The sequence below is a fragment of the Microtus oregoni genome, unplaced genomic scaffold, assembly GCF_018167655.1.
Source record: "Microtus oregoni isolate MIOR12 unplaced genomic scaffold, Mior012 000025F_ref0000491, whole genome shotgun sequence".
Lineage (NCBI taxonomy): Eukaryota > Metazoa > Chordata > Mammalia > Rodentia > Cricetidae > Microtus > Microtus oregoni.
This window is the reverse complement of record NW_024543084.1, coordinates 21,427,568-21,447,674: the sequence shown is the minus strand read 5'-3', so window position 1 is coordinate 21,447,674 and position 20,107 is coordinate 21,427,568. Positions and strand designations below refer to the sequence as shown.

Sequence of the window (20,107 nt, the reverse complement as noted above, 5' to 3'; positions counted from 1 at the left end):
GAGTATCCTGCCCCGCCTACGTCGGCTGTTCTTTAAACTCTGCTGCTGGGCAAACTGAACCTTGGGCAGCGTAGCGATAGCTGCAGCCGGTCACTCAGTCGTTTACTTGGGAAACCTGCCGTTCCCTGCCCTGGTCCCCTCTGAGCCACCCGTGGGTGGATCTGTGGGTACGGAGGGCGTGAGGTGTGGGCTTAATTCTTTGAAAGTTTGAGACAGGATCTCACTGAATGTCCGTGGGTTTGTCGAACTATGCCGTGTGTGTGTGTGTGTGTGTGTGTGTGTGTGTGTGTGTGTGTGAGAGAGAGAGAGAGAGAGAGAGAGAGAGAGAGAGAGAGAGAGAGAGAGAGAGCGGGGGGGGGGGGTTGTCGAACAACCTGCGAAATTTGGTTCTCTCCTTCAACCACGTGGATCTCGGTTCCGAATTATCTAGCCAATTCATATTTATATTGAAAGTGTACCACCACCTGGAAGGAGATTTCGATACTGACAATGCAGTCAAATTCCGGCAAGAACTGGTGAAGACAGTGTGGAATAGTACAGAAGGATTTCCCGTTACTGTTCTAGGTCTGGGCCCTGTGTCACAGCCCTGTGATTCCAGCACTCAGGCAGTGCAAAGGAGGATAGGGAGTTAGCGTGTTGGAGGTCAGCCTGGGATGTTGTATTGAGAGACCCTGTCAAACAAGGGCTGGGAGTTTGCTTCTGTGGTAGTTTGCCTGGCAGGCTCAAGGCTCGATTCAATCCCCAACACTGAAATACGAATAAATAAAAACAACTCCAAAATAAAAGCTACACGTTGATATCTTGGCAATTCCATTCCCACCTTTGGTCGGATCTCTTCCCTGTGAGACAGTCTTTGAGGATTAGTGGAGCTAACCTGACAACCTGTAAAGCCAAGCCCAGACCTGATATGTAGAAAGCATCATTGATATTAACATGGTTAATGTGGCCACATCAGAGCAACACAGACTAGGTCTGCTAGGTATCTGTAATATGACTGTATGGCCGGGGGTGTCTGCGTCGGGGGAGTGGTGGGGTGGCACACACCTTTGATCCTAGCACTTGGAAGGCAGATGCAGGTGAATCTCTGTGAGTTCCAAGACTAGCCTGGTATACAGAGTTGAGTTCCAGGACATCCAGGGCGCTACATCCCAGTGCTGGGATTAAAGGAATATGCCACCACCACCTGGCTTGACCCAGATGTTTTTTTTTAAATACGGCTGCTAGAGGTCCATTTTTAAAATTCAGTTAGAACTTGCCACTATTCTCTCTTACAACTTCCAAGACTGTCCCCTTGAGTAAAGACACAATCACTTCCCTTTAAAAGACTTACAGGTACTGAGTAATTTTCTCCTTAACACTTTGCCATTCCTGATGTAATATAAGACAGTTTTAAAAATTATTTTATGAGTACCATGTACGTGCAGTGCCAGCAGAGGTGACCGGATATCCCTGGATGTGAGAGCAGCAAGTCTTTTCTGTTTTGAGACGTTGTTTCACTAAATGAACAGATTTATTTATTTATTTATTTATTTTGAGTTTCAAGACAAGGTTTCTCCGTAGCTTTTGGTTCCTGTCCTGGAACTAGCTCTTCTAGACCAGGTTGGCCTCGAACTCACAGAGATCCGCCTGCCTCTGCCTCCTGAGTGCTGGGATTAAAGGCGTGCGCCACCACGGCCCGGCCCCACAGTTTTTTTTTCTCTCCTCAAGAAGGCCCTGGCTGTCCTGAAATTCACTAAGTAATCCAGACTGGCTTTGAATTTACAGAGATTCAACAACCACTGCCTTCTGAGTGCTGGGATTGAAGGCGTGCACCACCACTAGCCTGCTAATGCAGGATTTGTACACAAGAGCGTACCACTGTGTCAGATTTCAGTACAGGCCTTTTTTTTTTTTTTTGGTTTTTTGAGACAGTGTTTCTGTGTGGTTTTGGAGCCTGTCCTGGAACTAGTTCTTGTAGACCAGGCTGGCCTCGAACTCACAGAGATCCGCCTGCCTTTAGGCGTGTGCCACCACTGCCCGGCTGTCAGATTTCATATCATGAACACGAGGTACACTCGATTATTAGAGGCCATTTCCCTATTAAACCTAATATCTGCTACTAAGTTTCTTCTGACCAAGATATTCTAGAGGAGGGACTGGAGAGATAGCTCGGCAGCTCACAACCATCTGTACTGAGATCTGGCATCCTCCTCTGGCATGTGGGCATACATGGAGGCAGAATGTTGTATATATAATAAATAAATAAATCTTAAAAAAAAGATTCATTGCCTGGCGATGGTGGCGCACGCCTTTAATCCCAGCACTCGGGAGGCAGAGGCAGGCGGATCTCTGTGAGTTCGAGACCAGCCTGGTCTACAAAGCTAGTTCCAGGACAGGCTCCAAAGCCACAGAGAAACCCTGTCTCGAAAAACCAAAAAAAAAAAAAAAAGATTTATTTATTTATTATGTGTATATACAGTGTTCTGGCTGCATGTATGCCTGTAGGCCAGAGGAAGGCGCCACCATGTGGTTGCTGGGAATTGAACTCAGGACCTCTGGAAGAGCAGCCAGTGCTCTTAACTGCTGAACCATCTCTCCAGCCCCAACCCTTTACTTCTTTAACAAAAGACACTTTTATGTAACCGGACAGGGATCCTCTTGTGGGTCAGTACAGTTGGCATTCAAGGTTGTCAGGCTCGGGCACTGCGCTTCACGCCCACTCACCCCTCAGCTCAAGGGTTTCATCCTCGGGAGCGGAGAGCGGCGCTGGCGCCCCATGGCAGTGGCTGGGACGAGGACGCAAAACACAGAGGTACTGCCCGACCCCACCGCACCAACGTCTCACGGTAAGGAAGTCTGCCCCGCCCACAGGGGCTTCCGGTTCCGGCGTGGCCCGGAAGTGGGCGGGCGGTGGCTGTGCGCGGAGGAGGGGAGGAGGTGCCGAGCAGCCGCTTCCCGCCCCCGAGTGGAGCCGGTGAGGAGCGGAGTAGAGCCGAGCCGGCTGGGCGGCCGCCGAGCTCCCGCCATGGCCCGGAACACGCTGTCCTCGCGCTTCCGTAGGGTGGACATCGACGAGTTTGACGAGAACAAATTCGTGGACGAGCAGGAAGAGGCGGCGGCGGCGGGCGAGCCAGGCCCCGACCCGGGCGAGGTGGACGGGCTCCTGCGGCAATATCCTTCCCGGCGCGGCCGCTCGGGCTCGGCCTTCTCACCCTCTTGCCCCAGCCCTTGCCCCTGCTCCCCACCCCGCCCGGCTTCTGTCAGTTCCGGGCTCCCCGGGTCCGTCGTCGCTGGCCTCAAGCCTTCCTCAGCATCGCGGCCCTGGAGCTGGTTCACTCCTCCGCTCGGTCGCGCTCCGCATCCTTCGGGGTGGCCATGCATGGGCCTTGGTATCCCTACATCCCTCCTTGCAGGAAACGGGGCCATTCCCGGGCGCTGATCCGCGGGAGGGTCGGAGGTGAGCCACCTTGGGTTCATTGAGCAGCCACGGGCACTGCCCTCCTGCGCCTGTCTATGGCTTTTTTGGGCCCGATTGCAGCCCAGCGTGAAAATGGTGGGTGGAATGTTGGGGATAGACGGACCTGAGGGCGGGGGTTGGGGAGGGGGTGAGATGCCGTGCCGCCTTTTCTCACCTGTCACCACATTCCTCTGAGCACGTCGGGCTTTGAGCCTTTATTGGCCGAGCCCTATTCAACAAGTGATTTGCGACTCTCCCATTAAGTGCCTTGTGCAGGGAGCGTGGGAAAAGCTGCTATCAGAGGCTAAGAAACGCCATACAGTGTCAAATATAAAAGCGGCTCCCCGGCTGGGACCAACGTTTACAACAGAAAAGTAAAAATCGAGGTGACTGGTACAGCTGGCTTGGACTCTTAGCAGTTTTGAGCACTACAGGAAACCGACTTACCCTCGCAGGAAGATATTGTTTCTTTATTCAAATGGTTTGACAGGAAGTGTGTACCCCTCCCCCGCACCTGCTAGGGCAGGATTGGAGACTCTTGCTGTATATAAATCAGGTTCTGGGTGTTTTAATGAGTTGACTCAACCTGGGAAGTCAGGCCTACTGCCTTTGGGAGGAGTCCTGTATTTCTTCTCTAATATACCTTTAAAACAACCCCTCCAGATAGAACGGAACAGGAGTGCGCTTTCAAACGTGGAGATTTCAAACTTGGATTTCCTGCACCATTCAGATGGTTAAGTGGGCTCATGAGAACGGGGTCATGAGAACGGAGGGAAGGTTGGTTTCTAGTGTGGTGCAGAGGATAGAGATTTTATGGGCACTCATTATTGACAAGGCTCCAGAATCCTAATTATATTGATGAAGAGTAGGGGCCTGGTCAGCTGTTGCCTTGATATTGTTACTGCTGGGACTTGTTGAAAACTCTGGCTGTTTTTGTTTGTTTGTTTTTGTTTTGTTTTGAGGCAGCCTAGAGGCATTGGCCTCAGCTTATAAAGAAGATGGTTTTTACACTCAATGACAGTTTCAGAAGCCTTGTTACCATGGAGAATGTACCTCTTTGGATTAGGAGAAGGTAGATTAGCAGATGAGAAGTGAAACCCTAGCAGATGTCAGGCAGGTAGGGAGAAGGATGGAACTAGTAATTGAGTCCCTGCCAGGTGCCAAGTGTTGAACTTTGATCTCATGTGAGTCCTGGAGAGAAGGGCAGAGAGGTTGGGGGGGCAGCTAGGAGGACGTGGTTTCAGGATTGTCATTGTGGAAGAGCAGACTGAGTTAGTAGGCGGCTCTAACCATTTTTTACCTTCCATAGGTTAATACTCTCAACCTCAGCATTCTTTTCCTAAATGATAGACAACTATGTTGGCCTCACAATTCATCGGGAGCTTTACTGAGCTCACCTTTGGTCCTCCACAGCTAGTGGCAGCGGGTGATAGAGAGGGCTTGGATTTGAAGGTCATTGTAGCTTTGTGACCTTGGGCAGGAAATTTCCCTTCTGGCTCAGTTTCATTGTTTTCTAAGGAAAAAGTCAGGTTCTTGTCCCAAAGGATTTTTAGATTAAAGTGAAAATGTGAGTGCATAGCCCTAGTCCTGGGTCCAAGACCCTGGGGGAGCTTTTCTCCACTCTGGCAGTTTCAAAGGATCTTTGGAGCTCACTTTTTTCCTCAGTGAAGCAGCTTCTGCTCCTAGACTGTGGACTACAGAGTAGTGATTTTATACCCCCCCACCAGTCCCCCATCCCAAGAAATTTGGCGAAGTTTGGTGACATTTTGATTGTCATAGTTTTAGGATGTTACTGGGATCTTTAGGGTGGAGGCCAGGAAGGCTGTTAAGCGTCTTGCAGGGCACATCAAAGAATCTTCTGGTCTACCATGGCTGTAGGGCCATGGCTGAAGATAGTCTAGAGGGTTCTTCAGTTGCCCTGCTTTCTCAGGGTGCTGGAAGCTATCTGGGTATGGAGGTAGTTTAGTAAACTTTTGTGTGATTGCAAAGATCACCCCTTCTGCGTTCCTCATTCTGCCCAGCAGTTGGGGACCCTTGATTGCCAGTGGCTGCAGAGCTTGCTTGACAAAGAGCTGCAGGTGGTCACTAAAGCCTAACATTTTTGTCCTCAGAAAAATCAGTTCTGTCCCTCCCCATCATCTGTTTCGTAAATGAAATGGTGTTAGTCCACACATAGGACCCTGCTTATTGTCCAGGGATGTCAAATTAGATAGCTTATGGGGTTATCAAGTGGCTGTATCAGGACTAGCCTTTGTCGGGGAAAAGAATTCTAAAACTAAAAGATAAGGGTGGTGCCTGTCACTGTATAAGGTAGATCTGACCCAGCATAGTGGGGGAGTGGCTTGCCTGCTGGCACAGACCAGCTTTTCAAGATGGCACTTAACTAGGGAAGCTGGGAATTCAGGCTTGCACCAGAGGCTAGTTGTTCACACATGGGATTGCTGCATGAACGGGGATGAAGACCGGATTGGGCAGTCATTCCTTGTTCTATTTTTGAAGTTTTTTGGCTTCAGCCAGTGTTTCACATGAGTAAAGGAAAGTTGGCTGATGTAATTCAGTTTAAAATAGGTGTCACCTTTGGGGACATAACCTACTTTGTAATTTTCATTTGTGTGCTGGGTATTCAGAACTCAGCAGTGAATGTTGTGAGACAAGGGAGCAAATGGCTCATTTTGTGGGCAAAAGTGGGACCTTGCTGACCTAGAATCCCTCCCCCCCCCTTTCTGTTTTGAGGCAGGGTCTAACTGTGTAGCTCTCTCTGACTGGCCTTGAGTCTGTCTGTCTCTTCCTGAATGCTGAGATTTAAAGGTGCCACTATGCCTGGCCTGGGAGGTAGATTGCCACAACTTGATTTCTTCTAGTTTGATAAGAGGCACCGAGTAAAGAGTTAGGATGTATTTGTTTCTATTCTTCCCTTGTGCACCAAGTCCTGCAGGGCAGACAGTGCCTAGTACCGGGGAGGTCATGTAGGCTCTGTCAGGTTCTATTACAAAAGTGGGCAGGGTTTGAGGAGGAAAGTTCAGGGAGATTTGCAGGAAGAGCTTGCAGGTTAGCAGAGGTACCCTCCACTCCTTCCTCTAGATTAGGAAAGCTCAAGGCTATAACAGGCTGTGCCAGCCTAGAAGAGGTCAGCAGGAGCCAGTGGGTAACACATACAGATACGATCCCTTGATTACTTGAGCTGTTTATGAAGTAAGGTCATCAATGAGCATGGATGTGTTTGAGCTTAGCCATCCTTAACTGGCCTTGATGCACAGGGGACATGCTTCGGGCGTTCCATGCAGCTTTGCGGAACTCTCCAATCAACACGAAAAATCAAGCTGTGAAGGTAAAGACGCTGTGCTGCAGCTCTGCCTGGTGCTCAGGACCAGGGTTTTGTGGCCTCAGCAGCAGCATGAGCTCCTTGGGGCCTGGACAGCAACTCTACATCAGTGGGAGGGAGGTGCTACTGGGCATTGTTTTCCACTGACGCCACGTCTATTCCCCAGATACTGGTGCAGTAGGTTGCTTGATAACCTTGTAATCTGTAGAGTCTAAGGCCTTACCGATGTATCAAAATTAATGACACTTGAGACTGGGCTAAGTTCAGTGGTAGAGGGCTTGTTGAGCATGTGGACTGCCCTGGGTTCAATCCCTGACACCAAAAAGTCATATTTACCCGCAGTAAACTAATTGTTCTCTTGACACTAAGTGGAATCACTTGCTTGTAGAAATACGGTATTCAGTGAAATGTAAAGCCAAAGAAGTTGAGCTCATCTATGTAGCTCTGCTCTAGACCAGTTAGAAATGGATGGTGTTTCTGTCATGTTTTGTTCAGTGGTATTCTGTAGCAGTGTTAGGATTGCAACTCCTGGCCTCACTCACTTTTTCTTTCCTCTGTAGGACCGAGCCCAGGGTGTAGTCTTGAAAGTACTCACAAACTTTAAGAGCAGCGAGATTGAGCAGGCTGTGCAGTCACTGGACAGAAATGGCATTGACTTGTTAATGAAGTACATTTATAAAGGGTTTGAGAAGCCCACAGAGAATAGCAGTGCAGTGTTACTCCAGTGGCATGAAAAGGTATGTGTGACTTCATCGCCCCACCGCAGCGTTCACATGGAGGAATGCAGGCCCAAGCTGCCATTTGTAGTTTCTCTGCACTCTGGAAGCACCTCATCAGGATCTTCAATACTGGCAGTTATATTACGTTTGTGTTTTAGCTGTGGATTTAGGTTAGGCAGGACAAACTACGCCTGATACAGGACACGAGGCAGGTGCCGTGGTGAGGTAGGAAGGGGCTTGATGTTTTCTTTGATTGTGAAAGAACTGCTACAAAGAGGGAGTTGATGACATGTTAGAAATGCAGGCCGTCTCACTGGCAATTGGCAGAAATCTGAGTCATTTAGTATGACTGTCATTCACTTGAAGTAGAAAAGGCTTTTTTGTCCTTTACTTGAAGGGTATAGGACTAAGGCCATATGTCATGCTTTTGTCCTCCTTATGTATCAGTCGACATCCCCCCATCCCCACAATACTGAAGCAAATACACCCACCACTTAAGGGGACCAGTCTGTGATGAATACAGGTTTTTCCTAATTATTTATTTTTATTTTATGTGCATTGGTGTTTTTCTGCATGTATATCTGTGTGAGGGTGTCAGATTCCCCGGAACTGGAGTTACAGCCAGTGCTCTGAACTGCTGAGCCATCTCTCCAGCCCTCCATGAATATGGTTCTTGCCAAGAGGTTCAGCATGGGATTTTTTAAGGGTCTTATGTAGCTCAGGTTAGCCTCAAATTTGTTTAACTGGGGATGGCTTTGAATTTGTGAGATTGCAGGCATGTGCCACCATACTGGGGTTTTTATGGTGCTGGGATGGAATCCTGGGCTTCATGTATGCTGGCTGGATACTCAACCACATCTTCAGCTTCAGATTTTTTTCAATGCTAGAGGCAGAACCAGGATTCTGGTATGTGTTAGGCAATGCGTCACTGAACTAGACCCCTTCGCAGTACTGAGTTTTAAGAGTGCTTTTACTAGTAGGTCAATTTCCAGCCAAGTGTTGGGCTATGGCCTATGGTCCTCCTGGTTGGCAGTGCCTGAGCTCAGAAGTTGCTGGTGGTGGTGACTCTTAGGTGGTGTGGTAGCCAGGTTCTTTCATCCCTATGAGGTGACTCTTTAAGTCTGTCACAGGCTTCATGGGCTGCTGTGCATGTTCATGGATAGGTAGGTGCTGGCAGGCTGAAAGCAATGAGCTTGTTACAAGGAAACTCAGGCTCTGCTTTGTGCTTGGGGTCCTAAGCCAGTTCTGTTGCTTCAAGTGTTGGCAGCTTTTGGGACTCTTGGCTCCAGGACAGCACTGTCCCTAGAACTTGATCTTTCTCAGCAAGTCTGTGACATGGTGGGATTTAGGTCTGGGAATTAACTCTCCAGTTGAATGAAGGAAGCTCCCCTCTGGCCAATCAGATACCCTTTGACACGTATCCTTTTCCTGTTCCCACAGGCCTTAGCTGTAGGAGGACTAGGCTCCATTATAAGAGTTCTCACAGCAAGAAAGACTGTTTAAAAAAAAGAATCATACTATCTTGAGAAGAATTTTGGATGCCCAGGCTGGTGAAGAAGGGACTGACAATGGACCATCTTCCTGAACTCCCAACTAAATATTTCAGGAAACATATCTGCTGAAATGTATTTTATTTTTAGGTGGAAGGAGAAATTGTCTTATTGTTTCCTAAATTCTTTGCAGGATCAGTGTCTCTGCCTTTGTCTACAGAGTAATACAGAACTGACACTTGACTATCAAGACTGACTGGCCAGATTATGTCAGGTGTACCTGTGTGTACTTTCTGTTTGCCATGGGGAGGGACTATTTGGGCAGGTGCAGATCCAAGGGCTGCTGTGAAAAGGAGAGCTTGGGTTCTGAAGTGGAAAACCTGAGAGTTTGTACAGACACTGTCTTGCAGAGAAGACAGGCTGTCTCGGGTTCATTGTAAAGTGCCTGCTGCATCAATAAAGCTCTTGGCTTATTTGTCTATTCATTTCGGTGTGTTCTCTGTATGTTACATGGTAAAGAGAGGGATGGTAATGAATGATAGTTTGATGGTTTGGAAAACTGATGCGGAAGGGGTACGGGTGTCCCTGTCCTGCCAGCTCTGGGGGGTTGGCAAGTATGGCAGAGCCACTGCTATGCCACACTGACCACATTGATGGATGCTACCGAGAGGCATTTTGCTGAGTATCTATTGTTTTTTACTCTTTTTATTTGTATGTAATTTTTGAGCTTAATAAAATGTCAAACATTTAATTGATTGAGGCTTCAAAGGTTATCCGTTTGTGTGATTACAGTTGGAGTCTTGGGCAGGTTCTCTTGGTGTAGGGTCTTTGTCATGCCTTGACAACCTTTCTTTCGAGACTAAACCCCAGCAATTGAATTAGCCATTAGCCATAAAGCAAATGTTCCTGGGTGTCACAACCGCAGCGTAAATGCTGGCAGAGGCTTCCATTTCATATTTCTGCAGCCAAAGTACCGTAGGCCTTGTCCTTCCCAGACTCTCCACAGAAGCACTGATGCTTGAGAAGTAGGGACGAGGCTGTGGTCTTTGTTAAATCACATGTTTATTCACTTCAAATCTGGGGAGTTTGCTTCCTTTTGAAAAACAAACATCCGTAGCCCTTGAAATTTTAAATACAAAGCCAGGCAGCACTTGAGGCAGAGACAGGCAGATCTCTTGAGGCCAGCCTGGTCTACAGAGTGAATTCCAGGACAGCCAAGACTACACAGAGAAGCCAACCCTACCTTGAAAAACCAGAAAAACAAAACACCCCAAAACCATATCTCAAGCTTGATCAAGTAAAACTCACTGTAGTTGTATCTTGAAGAGCTTTAATCAAAAAGTATTGCACCCACGAATGACTCGGCTACAGCAGTTCTTCGATAATAGCATCCATCACTATTTACATGGATAGTAAGGTCACAGTCCAGTGCTCACACAGAAAGGGCTACACATACTGTCTCGTCACCAAAGTTTATAGAAGGAAAGTGCACCAAGCCATTTGGAATAGCTACTGCACTCTTCTAGTGCTGGAGGAGCTCAACATGCAGTAGGAAAACCATTTAGATGAGTGGACCCACAACACACCTCAACCTGCAGGCAGAGGGGTGTGTGTGTGTAAGAGAGAGAGATAGACCAGCTCAAGGGGCCGAGGGCTGAGAAGCCTCAGACCTAGGGCTTCTGAAGCTGGGATTGCTGGGAAAGGAGGAAATTGTACTTGGTGGAGAAGCTACACCTTCCTCAGTAAAAGTCATAGAACAGTGGAACTCTGGTTTTATGTCCCCACTAAATGGGAAGGAGCACCCTAAAGGGAAACTAAGAGCCAATGCCATCCTGATTTAGAAGGCAAATGCTGCAAACACTTGGTTTTCTATACAGCACATTATATGTATATACATACATATGTTGACCTTAAGCTGAAAAATTTACCTAAATGGTAACTTTAGAAGCTCCAGTTATTAGTTTGTTAATGAAGCTTTCATCAAACTCAAATTGTTTCCCTTGAGATCTAATGTGTATCCAGAACAAGCGTGGAAATGAATACAAGTTTCTTGCGTCAGCTAAAGCTGAGGTGTGTGCCCTTAGGTGCGGCAGCCGGCTGGGCTGCTGGAAGCCGCCTATAATGTAGTGTTAAATACTGGGGTAGGGGAGTGAAGTAGAAAAACTGATTGGCTTTTGTTTGGTGGTAATAAGACAGAATTCAGAGCAAAGCCAGAGAAACTCCACTGCTCCAGAGAGGCAGGTGCCACAGAGGTAAGCTAAATGACAAAAGGGCACGCATCCTGGCACAAGAAAGACCTGGCGCTCTGGGTCTCCTCCTCCATGGATTTTATAATACAGAAGTCATGTTTATAATAGTGAACTTTTGCTATAAAAAATAGCTTAAAATGGTTTACCAGCAACCCATCGAGACAAGTACATTCATTAAGAAGGCAATTGAGTGTATTTGGTGCTATATGTAGAGATCTCCCTTCGTCTGCTTGCTAGTTTTCTCAGGACTGGAAAGTTGCGTACTCATCAGTTCACACTGGCCCCGTTATGAGATGGACACATCTCCAATTCTAGGTGGCCGGGGAACAAAGTGAAACGACACTTTCTTGCTAGTGGAAGGGGACTTCAAAGACCACTCTTGAGTTGGCTTTTCTCTGAGCTGGCCCCACCTTCAGTCCTGCCACCACCGTCTGATAATCAGTTGTTACCTGACTTCAGTTTTAAGAGAGAGGACTCAACTGCAGCGGGCCAGAGCTGGGATATTAGCAGCACTGTGAAGATCTGGGCAGAGCCCAGGATCGCTCTTGTTTGGTGACCAGAATGACAGGGCTGGTTTCCTTCTGAAGTTCATACTAGCTTGCAGAGAGGTGGGCCTAAGGTCTTGTAAACAGTGTCTAGACACTTGTACAAAATACTGCAGTTACAGCAATGAAAAACCCACCCAGTCTGGTGTGTCAGTGTTCTTTTCACAGAAATTGTCAGCCCATGTAGCTCTATCCTTGGGTGTCTAGGACCATGGTATCCGTGGGTTGGAGATAGACGGCCGGATGCTGCCCTTGGGAGCTGGTTTGGATCCAAACCAAGACATCTGCAATTGAAACAGAAAAGGCTTCTGAGCTGAGAAACACCTGGGAGCAGAAAACAGCCCTCGTCTTCTAGTCTTCCCAGCCAGTCAGAGGAACCAAGAAGTTTCAAATAAACTGGTCTGCAGGGCCAGGCGCCCAGATCAGGGACAGAGATGGTAGAAAGGAACTGCACTGATGAGGAAGAGGTTTCTCCCATTCTATTACAGCATTTATGCAGATGCCTTAGCATTCTCGTGAGGTTGGCTGTGCTGGTGACTGAACCTGAGACCTTGCACATAACAGGGCAAGCACTTCACCACTGAGCAAAAAAAAAAAAAAAAAAAAAAAAATGAAGGAAACAAAAGGAAACACTGTTAAATGTAGGTGCCAGGCAGGAACTGGAGCAGGAGAGGAAGTGCCATCAATGAAAATGCAGTGATGAACCAAGTCTGGCGTCCGGCAGTAACAAAGAACACTGGGCTAAAGAATGTTCTTTGGGGGCTGGAGAGATGGCTCAGTGGTTAACAATTCCCGGCAACCACATGGTAGCTCACAACCATCTATAAGGAGATCTGATGCCCTCTTCTGGTGTGCTGGTGCACATGCAGAGCACTCATATAAAATATAAATAAAGGAATGTTTTTTGAACTGTCTTTTGGAGCCTGTCCTGGAATTAGCTCTTGTAGACCAGGCTGGTCTCGAACTCACAGAGATCCGCCTGCCTCCGCCTCCCGAGTGCTGGGATTACAGGCGTGCGCCACCACCGCCCAGCTTGGTCAATTTCATATTACAAGAGCAAATAAGATGCCGGACAATGGTGGCCCAAGCTTTTAATCTAACACTCAGGAGGCTGAGCCAGGCAGATCTCTGTGTGTTCAAGGCCAGAGCAGGTTCCAGAACAGCCAGAGCTACATAGAGAAACACTGTCTCGAAAACCCAAAACAACAACAACAACAAACTCAAAAAAACCAAACAAAACAAAAAAACAAGCCAGTAAGCTGAGGTATAGTTGTGGCTGGCTGGTCGCCTGCCTCAGGTCTGGATGCGGCAATACTGTGCAGCAGTGGGAAGAGCAGAGAGGGACGCTCACCTTGTACTCCAGAGTCTCCTTGAGCATGTTCTCTTCCTCTTGTGAGAAGTTCAACAGCACTGACACTGCCTTTATAAGATGGAAGGCCTGAAAAACAAAACCCACTTTTGCTGGCACAGGTTTTGGGGCGGGCATGCAGGTAGTTAAGGGGCTAACTGGCAGCGTTTCCTGTTTGCCTGGGTTCTCAAGGGTGAGGAGGTGGGTGTAGCTGCAGCCTTTTGAGTCCCGTCTCACTTTGGGGATTGAGAGCTGAGGACATTCTCAACAGCTACCCTGCTTTTCATGCTGTATAGACATTTTCTAGGTCTTTAGCTTCAGCAGCATTCAAGCCAGAATTCAGAGGGACCCATATCTCCCCAGGAGCCACTTCCCATAGCGGTCTGCTCAGCAGGTCAGCAATGAGGGATGAGGGGAAGAAGGCAGAAGGAGGCTGATGGAAGCCATGCAAGCCCAACACCCAAAAAAGCAGCTGGAAGTCTTTACCTCGGATTCTCGACAGGACATGAATTTTAAAACAACATGTTTAAGGTATTCAAAATTGATCTCTCGGGCGTCAGTCAGGTCAGCATTATTGGTGACAGCATTATTGGCCATATTTGGTATCTCAGGGCCTGTTCTCTCCCGGACCTCAAAAAGCTCACTGTCAGGCCTGATTTTCTGAAAAGCAATGGAAAACGTGCCATGTCAATCGATTCTCCAGACTCAGCTGTGAGCAGCTCAACTAAGCTCACATCACTGGGCGAAAGGGCAGCTGACTAGAAGGTGGTGTCTGAACATGAGGGAACTAGGTCATGTTTGTCTGTTCATGTGAGAATGCAGGCAGAAAAAGAGGAGGCAGATTCAGACCTCCTGCCCAAGGTTGTGTGGTCACAAGAACACTTCTTCCCACCAGTCCACACCTGACTTCTCAGAGAACCTTCTGCAATCAACTAAGAGAAGCCCAGGCAGCCAAGGACCGCAGGAGGACCAGAGAATCTGGGGGGCATGGGAGTGGGGAGACGTGGGGCTGAGTGCAGGGAGGGCACAAGCAGGCACTCACCAGCTCCTTCTGCAGAGTCTTCTTAAGTTCCAGCATCCTCTGCTGCATCTGCTTCATAATCTGAGGTGACCCCACCCCAAAGCCAGCTGTCAGTGCTATGTCAGGAGGCCCCGAGAGGCCTTGCTGCAGGCTCACTCTCAGGGGCCCCTGGGTTTCTTTGCTGCTGCTCCACCCTTTTCCTTCCTAGGACCCAGGGGGACCACAGTATCATCGCATCCTTTCAATAGAAGCGTCTCCCAAGCTGGTGTGCTTGGTCCTCAGGCCTGCTGGCAGTGCCCACACATGTGGAGAGTGCGGCTGTGCATGGTTCTGTACGACATCTTCCAGTTTTTAAAACTATGGGGCTTTTGTTTTCAGTTCTGTCCGATTGCCTGGGACTGGAACTGCCATGTTATGCTGAGAACCGAACCCAGGTTCTCTGTATGAGCGGTGCTCTTAACCACTGAGCCACCTAAGCCTCAGATTCCTTTTTTTTTGGTTTGGATCAGTGGATTTATTATTATAAGGCTTAAATGTAGTTTACTACACATTCTATCATTCATTAGAAAGGCTGCACTCCATTTTCCTAATTTAAAACTTTATAACAAGGGATTTTATTTTCCTTAGTGACAGGGATCAAGTGCAAGGAAAAGATTGGTTTTTTTTTGTTTTTTTTTTGTATTTTTGAGACAGAGTTTCTCTGTAGCTTTTGGTTCCTGTCCTGGAACTAGCTCTTGTAGACCAGGCTGGATCTCACAAAGATCCGCCTGCCTCTGCCTCCCAAGTGCTGGGATTAAAGGCGTGCGCCACCACTGCCCAGCTGGTTTTTTTTTTTTTTGAGACTAGGTTTCTATCCTAGTACTATCCTTGAGTACTGTAGACCAGGCTAGCTTCAAACTCACAGGAATCTGCCTGTCTCCCAAGTGCTGGGATTAAAGGCGTATACCAGCACTGCCCAGGTACTTGGGAGGCAAAGGCAGGCAAATTTCTGTGAGTTTGAGGCTAGCCTGGTTTACAGGGCGAGCTGCAGGACAGCCAGGGTAACAGAGATAAACCCTGTCTCAAAACAAACAAACAAACAACAACAACAAACCAAAATCAAAAAAAAGGGAAACGTTTTAAACATTTTTTTTTTTCAAGACAGTTTTTCTGTGTAGCTTTGCAGCCAGTCCTGGAAATTGTTCTGTAGACCTGACTGGCCTTGAATTCACAGAGATCCACCTGCCTCTGCCCCAGAGTATTAAAGGTATGTGCTACCACAGCCTGACAGTTTTAAAAACTAAACAAAACAAAACAACAACAACAAAAAAAAGGCTTTGCGTAGGTACACTGGGCGGTTCTGTGAGTTTTAATACAGCCAGAATTGTTATGCAGAGAAACACTAACCCTATCTTGAAAAAAACAAAACAAAAACAAATGAGCTCTGTGGTAAGACCAGTCTCTAAAGAAAGTTTCCTGTGGTCCAGGCTGCCCTTCTGCATCTTTCTCCAGAGTGCAGGGTTACAGGTGTGTATCACTGCACTCAACAGGACCTCACTGCAAACACAGTAGGACAGGGGTGACAGCAGTGAGGACCCACAGCTGGCCAGGTGCAGGGTGTCCTCACCTTATTCTTCTCCGTAAGTTGCTGCTCTAAGTCCTGCTTTTCTTTCTGTAGCTGCTCTATACTCATGGCTTCAACCTCACCATTTGGAGTTCCCTCTGCTGCCTGAAGCTCATACTCAGGATTCTGCATGGCTTTTGCGATGACCTACAAGATAGTGGCAACAGGACAAAAGGCAGAAGCTGAGATGCAGACTTGCGGGGAGGAAGTGCCAGCTCACTGCACAGGTGTTAGTGGGAAGTAAGGTCAGACATAAGATTCTCTCCAGTGGCTGCCAGGCGAACTAGTTGCCTTTGGTGATCAAGGGGCACACTAACAGGTGTTGCACACAGATGCCCCTACAGGTCTCAATCCTCCTAGGAAGCGGAGCACCTTTACCACAAAGGCAGGACGTTAGAAGTGCAGAGCAGGCACTCCACCCTACCCCAGCACTGGACAGGACAGCACTCACAAGTGACTCCAGGGGGTCCTGTCCTGTTGTAGCTGGCACTGCCTCCTGGGCTCTGCAGCTCCTCAAGGCCTCCAGTTCATTCTGTAGTTGGTGCATCTGCAGCAGGGCAGAACTGTGACCTAGGGTGGCAGGAGCACAGTGTGAGCCAGTGACTGCTGGCTCACTAGCGACCCCTCGCTGGTCAGGGGTCGACCCCTCACCTTTCTCCAGCTGGTCAAGTTCCTGCTCCTTCTGGAGAAGCACCTCGTCCTTTTCACACAGGCTCCGATTTTTCTCTTCTATGATGGCTGACAACTGGGCAGCCTTAGCAGGAAACTCAGCATGAGAAGGGCTGAAAAAATCCCCTCTCCTACAGGGATTCCATTTTCCAGCTTGTGGGTAAGGGGAAGCCCTCCTTGGAATCCGTAGCCTAGAACAAACCTATGGCAATTGGATCCATTCTGCTGAATGGCCCTGTACAGGGCGCTTCTCTTCACTGCCCCTATAGCCTATGCTGGGCCAACCCAGAGTATGGGAAGTTTTGGTCAGCCTCTCAATACATCTTTTCCTGAGAACCCATGCTGCACCAGTCTGTTGGATCACCTCATTCTGGTGTCAGAAGGTATGATTACCCAAAGTTCTTTTCAGAGGTGACTAGGGCTCAGACTGCTTAAGAACTCATTGGAGGCCTCTAGCCAGCAGACCAGAGCCAGGTGCTCTGTCTGTTCCCATGTATGGTTTCCCTATACTTCTGGCTAGGAACTCAACTTTGTGGGTAGTGGGTGATAATGTACCACTTCCCAGAATCAGATTGTTTGATCCCTACCTTTTCTTCAATCAATGTTTTATAACTAACTAGCCACTAGCCATGACAAGTTAGTAAGGGGCATCACCTGAAGTAAGGTTTCTCCTAGTACCTACAGGTCATATGTATGGCATCTCCCAACTGACTGTGTTCCCTGAGACCCTTGACATGTCTTCCTAAGACTGCAGGGGAACATGGTTTTGGCCCACACCTTAGGAGCCAGCTAGGAGCCTACCTGCTGCTGGAACTCTTCCCTCTGTTTCCGCACCTCCTCCAGGGCTTGAGCCATAGCCACACTCACAATTTCTCTTTGGCTCCATTCATCCTAGAATTCAGAAAACAGGTAAGCGACTGAGTCCCAAAACAGCCTACATTTTTTTTTTTTTGTTTTTTTCGAGACAGGGTTTCTCTGTGGCTTTGGAGCCTGTCCTGGAACTAGCTCTTGTAGACCAGGCTGGCCTTGAACTCCCAGAGATCCCCCTGCCTCTGCCTCCCGAGTGCTGGGATTACAGGCGTGCGCCACCACCGCCCAGCTACGTTTTCTTATGTATGTCCTTCACCCAAGGCCAACATTCTCCCTGCTTCCCTGCCTGCTTCCCTCTGGTGACTGGCAAATACGCACAGCCAGGAGGGCCAGCAGTACTGGGAGCTCACCATCAGTAACCACAACTGGCTGATGAAATCCACACAAAACAAGACAGGTCACAGGAAATGTAATGAAGTAGCCAGTGAGGTTTACAAGATCCCACTTTCACTGAGTCAGCCATAAAAGCCCTTATAAAACACTTATTTTTATCGCTTCCATGTGTACAAGTGTGAGTGTGTATCATGTGCGTATGGGTACCTGCAGAGCCAGAAGAGGACCATGGATACCCTGCAGCGACAGATCAAGCAGTTATGAACTGGCTGACCTGAGTGGTAGGAATTGAACTCAGATCCTCTGGAAACACAGGACATTCTCTTAAATGCTAAGCTACTTATCTAGTTCTGATAACCCTACGAAACTTTTAAAGTTACACTTATTATTATTTTTTTTTTGGATTTTTCGAGACAGGGTTTCTTCGTAGCTTTTGGTTCCTGTCCTGGAACTAGGTCTTGTAGACCAGGCTGGCCTTGAAGTCCCAGAGATCCGCCTGCCTCTGCCTCCCGAGTGCTGGGATTAAAGGCGTGCGCCACCACTGCCCGGCTTAAAGTTACACTTATTATTAATATGTGCCTCTGGAGGTCAGAAGGCTTGGTAGCAAGGCCTTTATCAGCTTAGCCACATCACCAGACCATGGGCCCATTTTCTAAGAGTGAAAACAGGTTCCAAGAGGTTTGGTGGTTTGCCTCAGGTGCTAGAACAAGCTGGTAGCAGGACCAGATTGAGAGCCAGAGGCAGCTGAACCCAAGTCCAGGGACTGGATGCCAGCCTCTTCTACCTGAAACATCTTCACTGTAAGCAGAAACCTCAGTTCCCTAGCTGACTGGCAGGGCTTCTGCAGCACTGACCACTGGTCACCACTGTTCTCTGCTGACAGTGTGTTCATGCTTGCCAAGAGTCACAGTGTAAAATACAACCTCTCAGGTTTTGACCATGGTCAGGAATACGCTGGGGAGAACACGAAGCAATGCCTGCTGTTTCTGACTACCCAGAACTCCCTGCTTTTTTTGTGCAAGCACATTATTTCTGTTCCCCATTCCCACCTTGGAGCTCTACATGGCAAGGACTGGACTGTTAATAATGATGCCCTAATTTGAGGCATATGATTCAAGCCTGACCTATAACGACACTTCTTCCCCTTGACCAAATTCAGCTAGCAGGTGGCTTTGTCACTGAGATGGACAACCATAGTCTATAGTGCATAATGACTCTTCTTTATACTTCGATGCTTGAAAAGTTCCAAGATCAGAACTGATGTCTGTCTGTCTCTCAGTACAGGAAGCTGTCTACTGCAGATAGAAAGCAGACCATCAGTTTCTCTGGGTTTGTGGGATCCTGACTCTTCCTACCAATTTTACCTGAGTCAGCTGCAGAGCCATGCATGGCATGTTGACCCTTACTCAAGCCATCACAATTATCTTCACAGTGAGTCTAGCTCTAGCAGACAAGGACAACTAGTACCTGAACTTGAGAGGCTAAAGGTGAGACCCTAAAATACACTGTACAAGACTTCTTGCCAGGGTCCTCTGACCATCTACTACTATCAAATGCAGGTTTAGGATGGGGCTCTATTGGTATAGGGGAAGGAGCTTGAGATTCTGACTTGGTAAGAATGCTTCGCCTGGCAGGTGGATTTCAGGGAGGTCAAGGCCGGCTTGTCTACACAGCGAGTTCCAGGACAGCCAGGACTGTCACACAGAGAAACCCTGTCTTGGACAACCAAAAAGAATTCTATGCCTACTCAGGAATACTTTTTTGGGAAATTTTGGAGAGATGCTTGTGACTGCTGCTGTCTAGAAAGGCAGATGGCCTCCATATATTTGAGAAGACAGGAAGGCAGGCCGGGTCATGAAGGAAACCCACGCTGGGAAACTGTCCCTTGTCACTCTTCATCTGCGGCCATGTCTGATCCTCTAAATAGTCTTCTTGGGGTCAGAGATTACCACTTCCATTTTAAAATGAGAACTGGGCCAGGTGTGGTAGCACAGACCTGCAATCCTAGTGCCTGGGAGGCTGAGACAGAACAAGTTCCAGGCCAGCCTGAGCTACATGGAGATACTCTATCTCCAAAAGGCAAACAAACAAACAAGGCTGGGGGTTGCTTTATAGTAAAGCATTAACCTAGCACAAGGCAGACTCTAGGTTTCAGGCCCAGGACAAGACAACTAAACAACCAAATACCAACTAAATTCCAACTGCAGCAATACTATCCACACAGACACACATGGACATACACAGACATGCACAAGCTCACACACTTGCATTCACGCATGCATGCACAACAAATTTATGATAACGAAGGATTGCACTGACATACATGGCCAGATGCCTCAGAACTATTGAATTCCAAGCTGACCCTCCAGCCTGTCTAGAGCGTGGTTCCTGTCTCCCAGGAGCTGCTGGCTTCCCACATGTGGCAGCTGCACACCTTGGGTTGAATCTGGTTTCTGGGGAGGGGAAGATGTTCAGGGAACAGCTAGTTTAAAAAAATAAAAA

At 48.1% G+C, this 20,107-nt stretch overlaps 2 protein-coding genes across 6 annotated transcripts in view; one reads left to right on the top strand and one right to left on the bottom strand.

The window, feature by feature from the left end:
- The first annotated feature begins 2,884 nt into the window (after positions 1-2,884).
- Arpc5l (actin related protein 2/3 complex subunit 5 like) lies at positions 2,885-9,452 on the top strand. Its single transcript, XM_041675310.1, has 4 exons — positions 2,885-3,150; positions 6,692-6,764; positions 7,319-7,495; positions 8,918-9,452. The coding sequence occupies exons 1-4, from the start codon at positions 3,005-3,007 to the stop codon at positions 8,978-8,980; spliced, it is 459 nt and encodes a 152-aa protein (XP_041531244.1). The 5' UTR covers positions 2,885-3,004; the 3' UTR covers positions 8,981-9,452.
- Positions 9,453-10,013: 561 nt separating this feature from the next.
- The window catches only part of Golga1 (golgin A1), a 52,201-nt gene continuing 42,107 nt past the window's right edge, over positions 10,014-20,107 (bottom strand). For all 5 annotated transcript variants that reach the window (XM_041674491.1, XM_041674495.1, XM_041674493.1 and 2 more), the window contains 8 exons: positions 17,204-17,293; positions 16,385-16,487; positions 16,185-16,303; positions 15,737-15,880; positions 14,152-14,211; positions 13,596-13,769; positions 13,113-13,199; positions 10,014-12,045 (listed from right to left, as the gene is read on the bottom strand). In XM_041674491.1, coding sequence (XP_041530425.1) covers positions 11,965-12,045; positions 13,113-13,199; positions 13,596-13,769; positions 14,152-14,211; positions 15,737-15,880; positions 16,185-16,303; positions 16,385-16,487; positions 17,204-17,293 — 858 coding nt within the window. In that variant the 3' untranslated portion in view covers positions 10,014-11,964. The remainder of the gene's footprint in view (positions 12,046-13,112; positions 13,200-13,595; positions 13,770-14,151; positions 14,212-15,736; positions 15,881-16,184; positions 16,304-16,384; positions 16,488-17,203; positions 17,294-20,107) is intronic.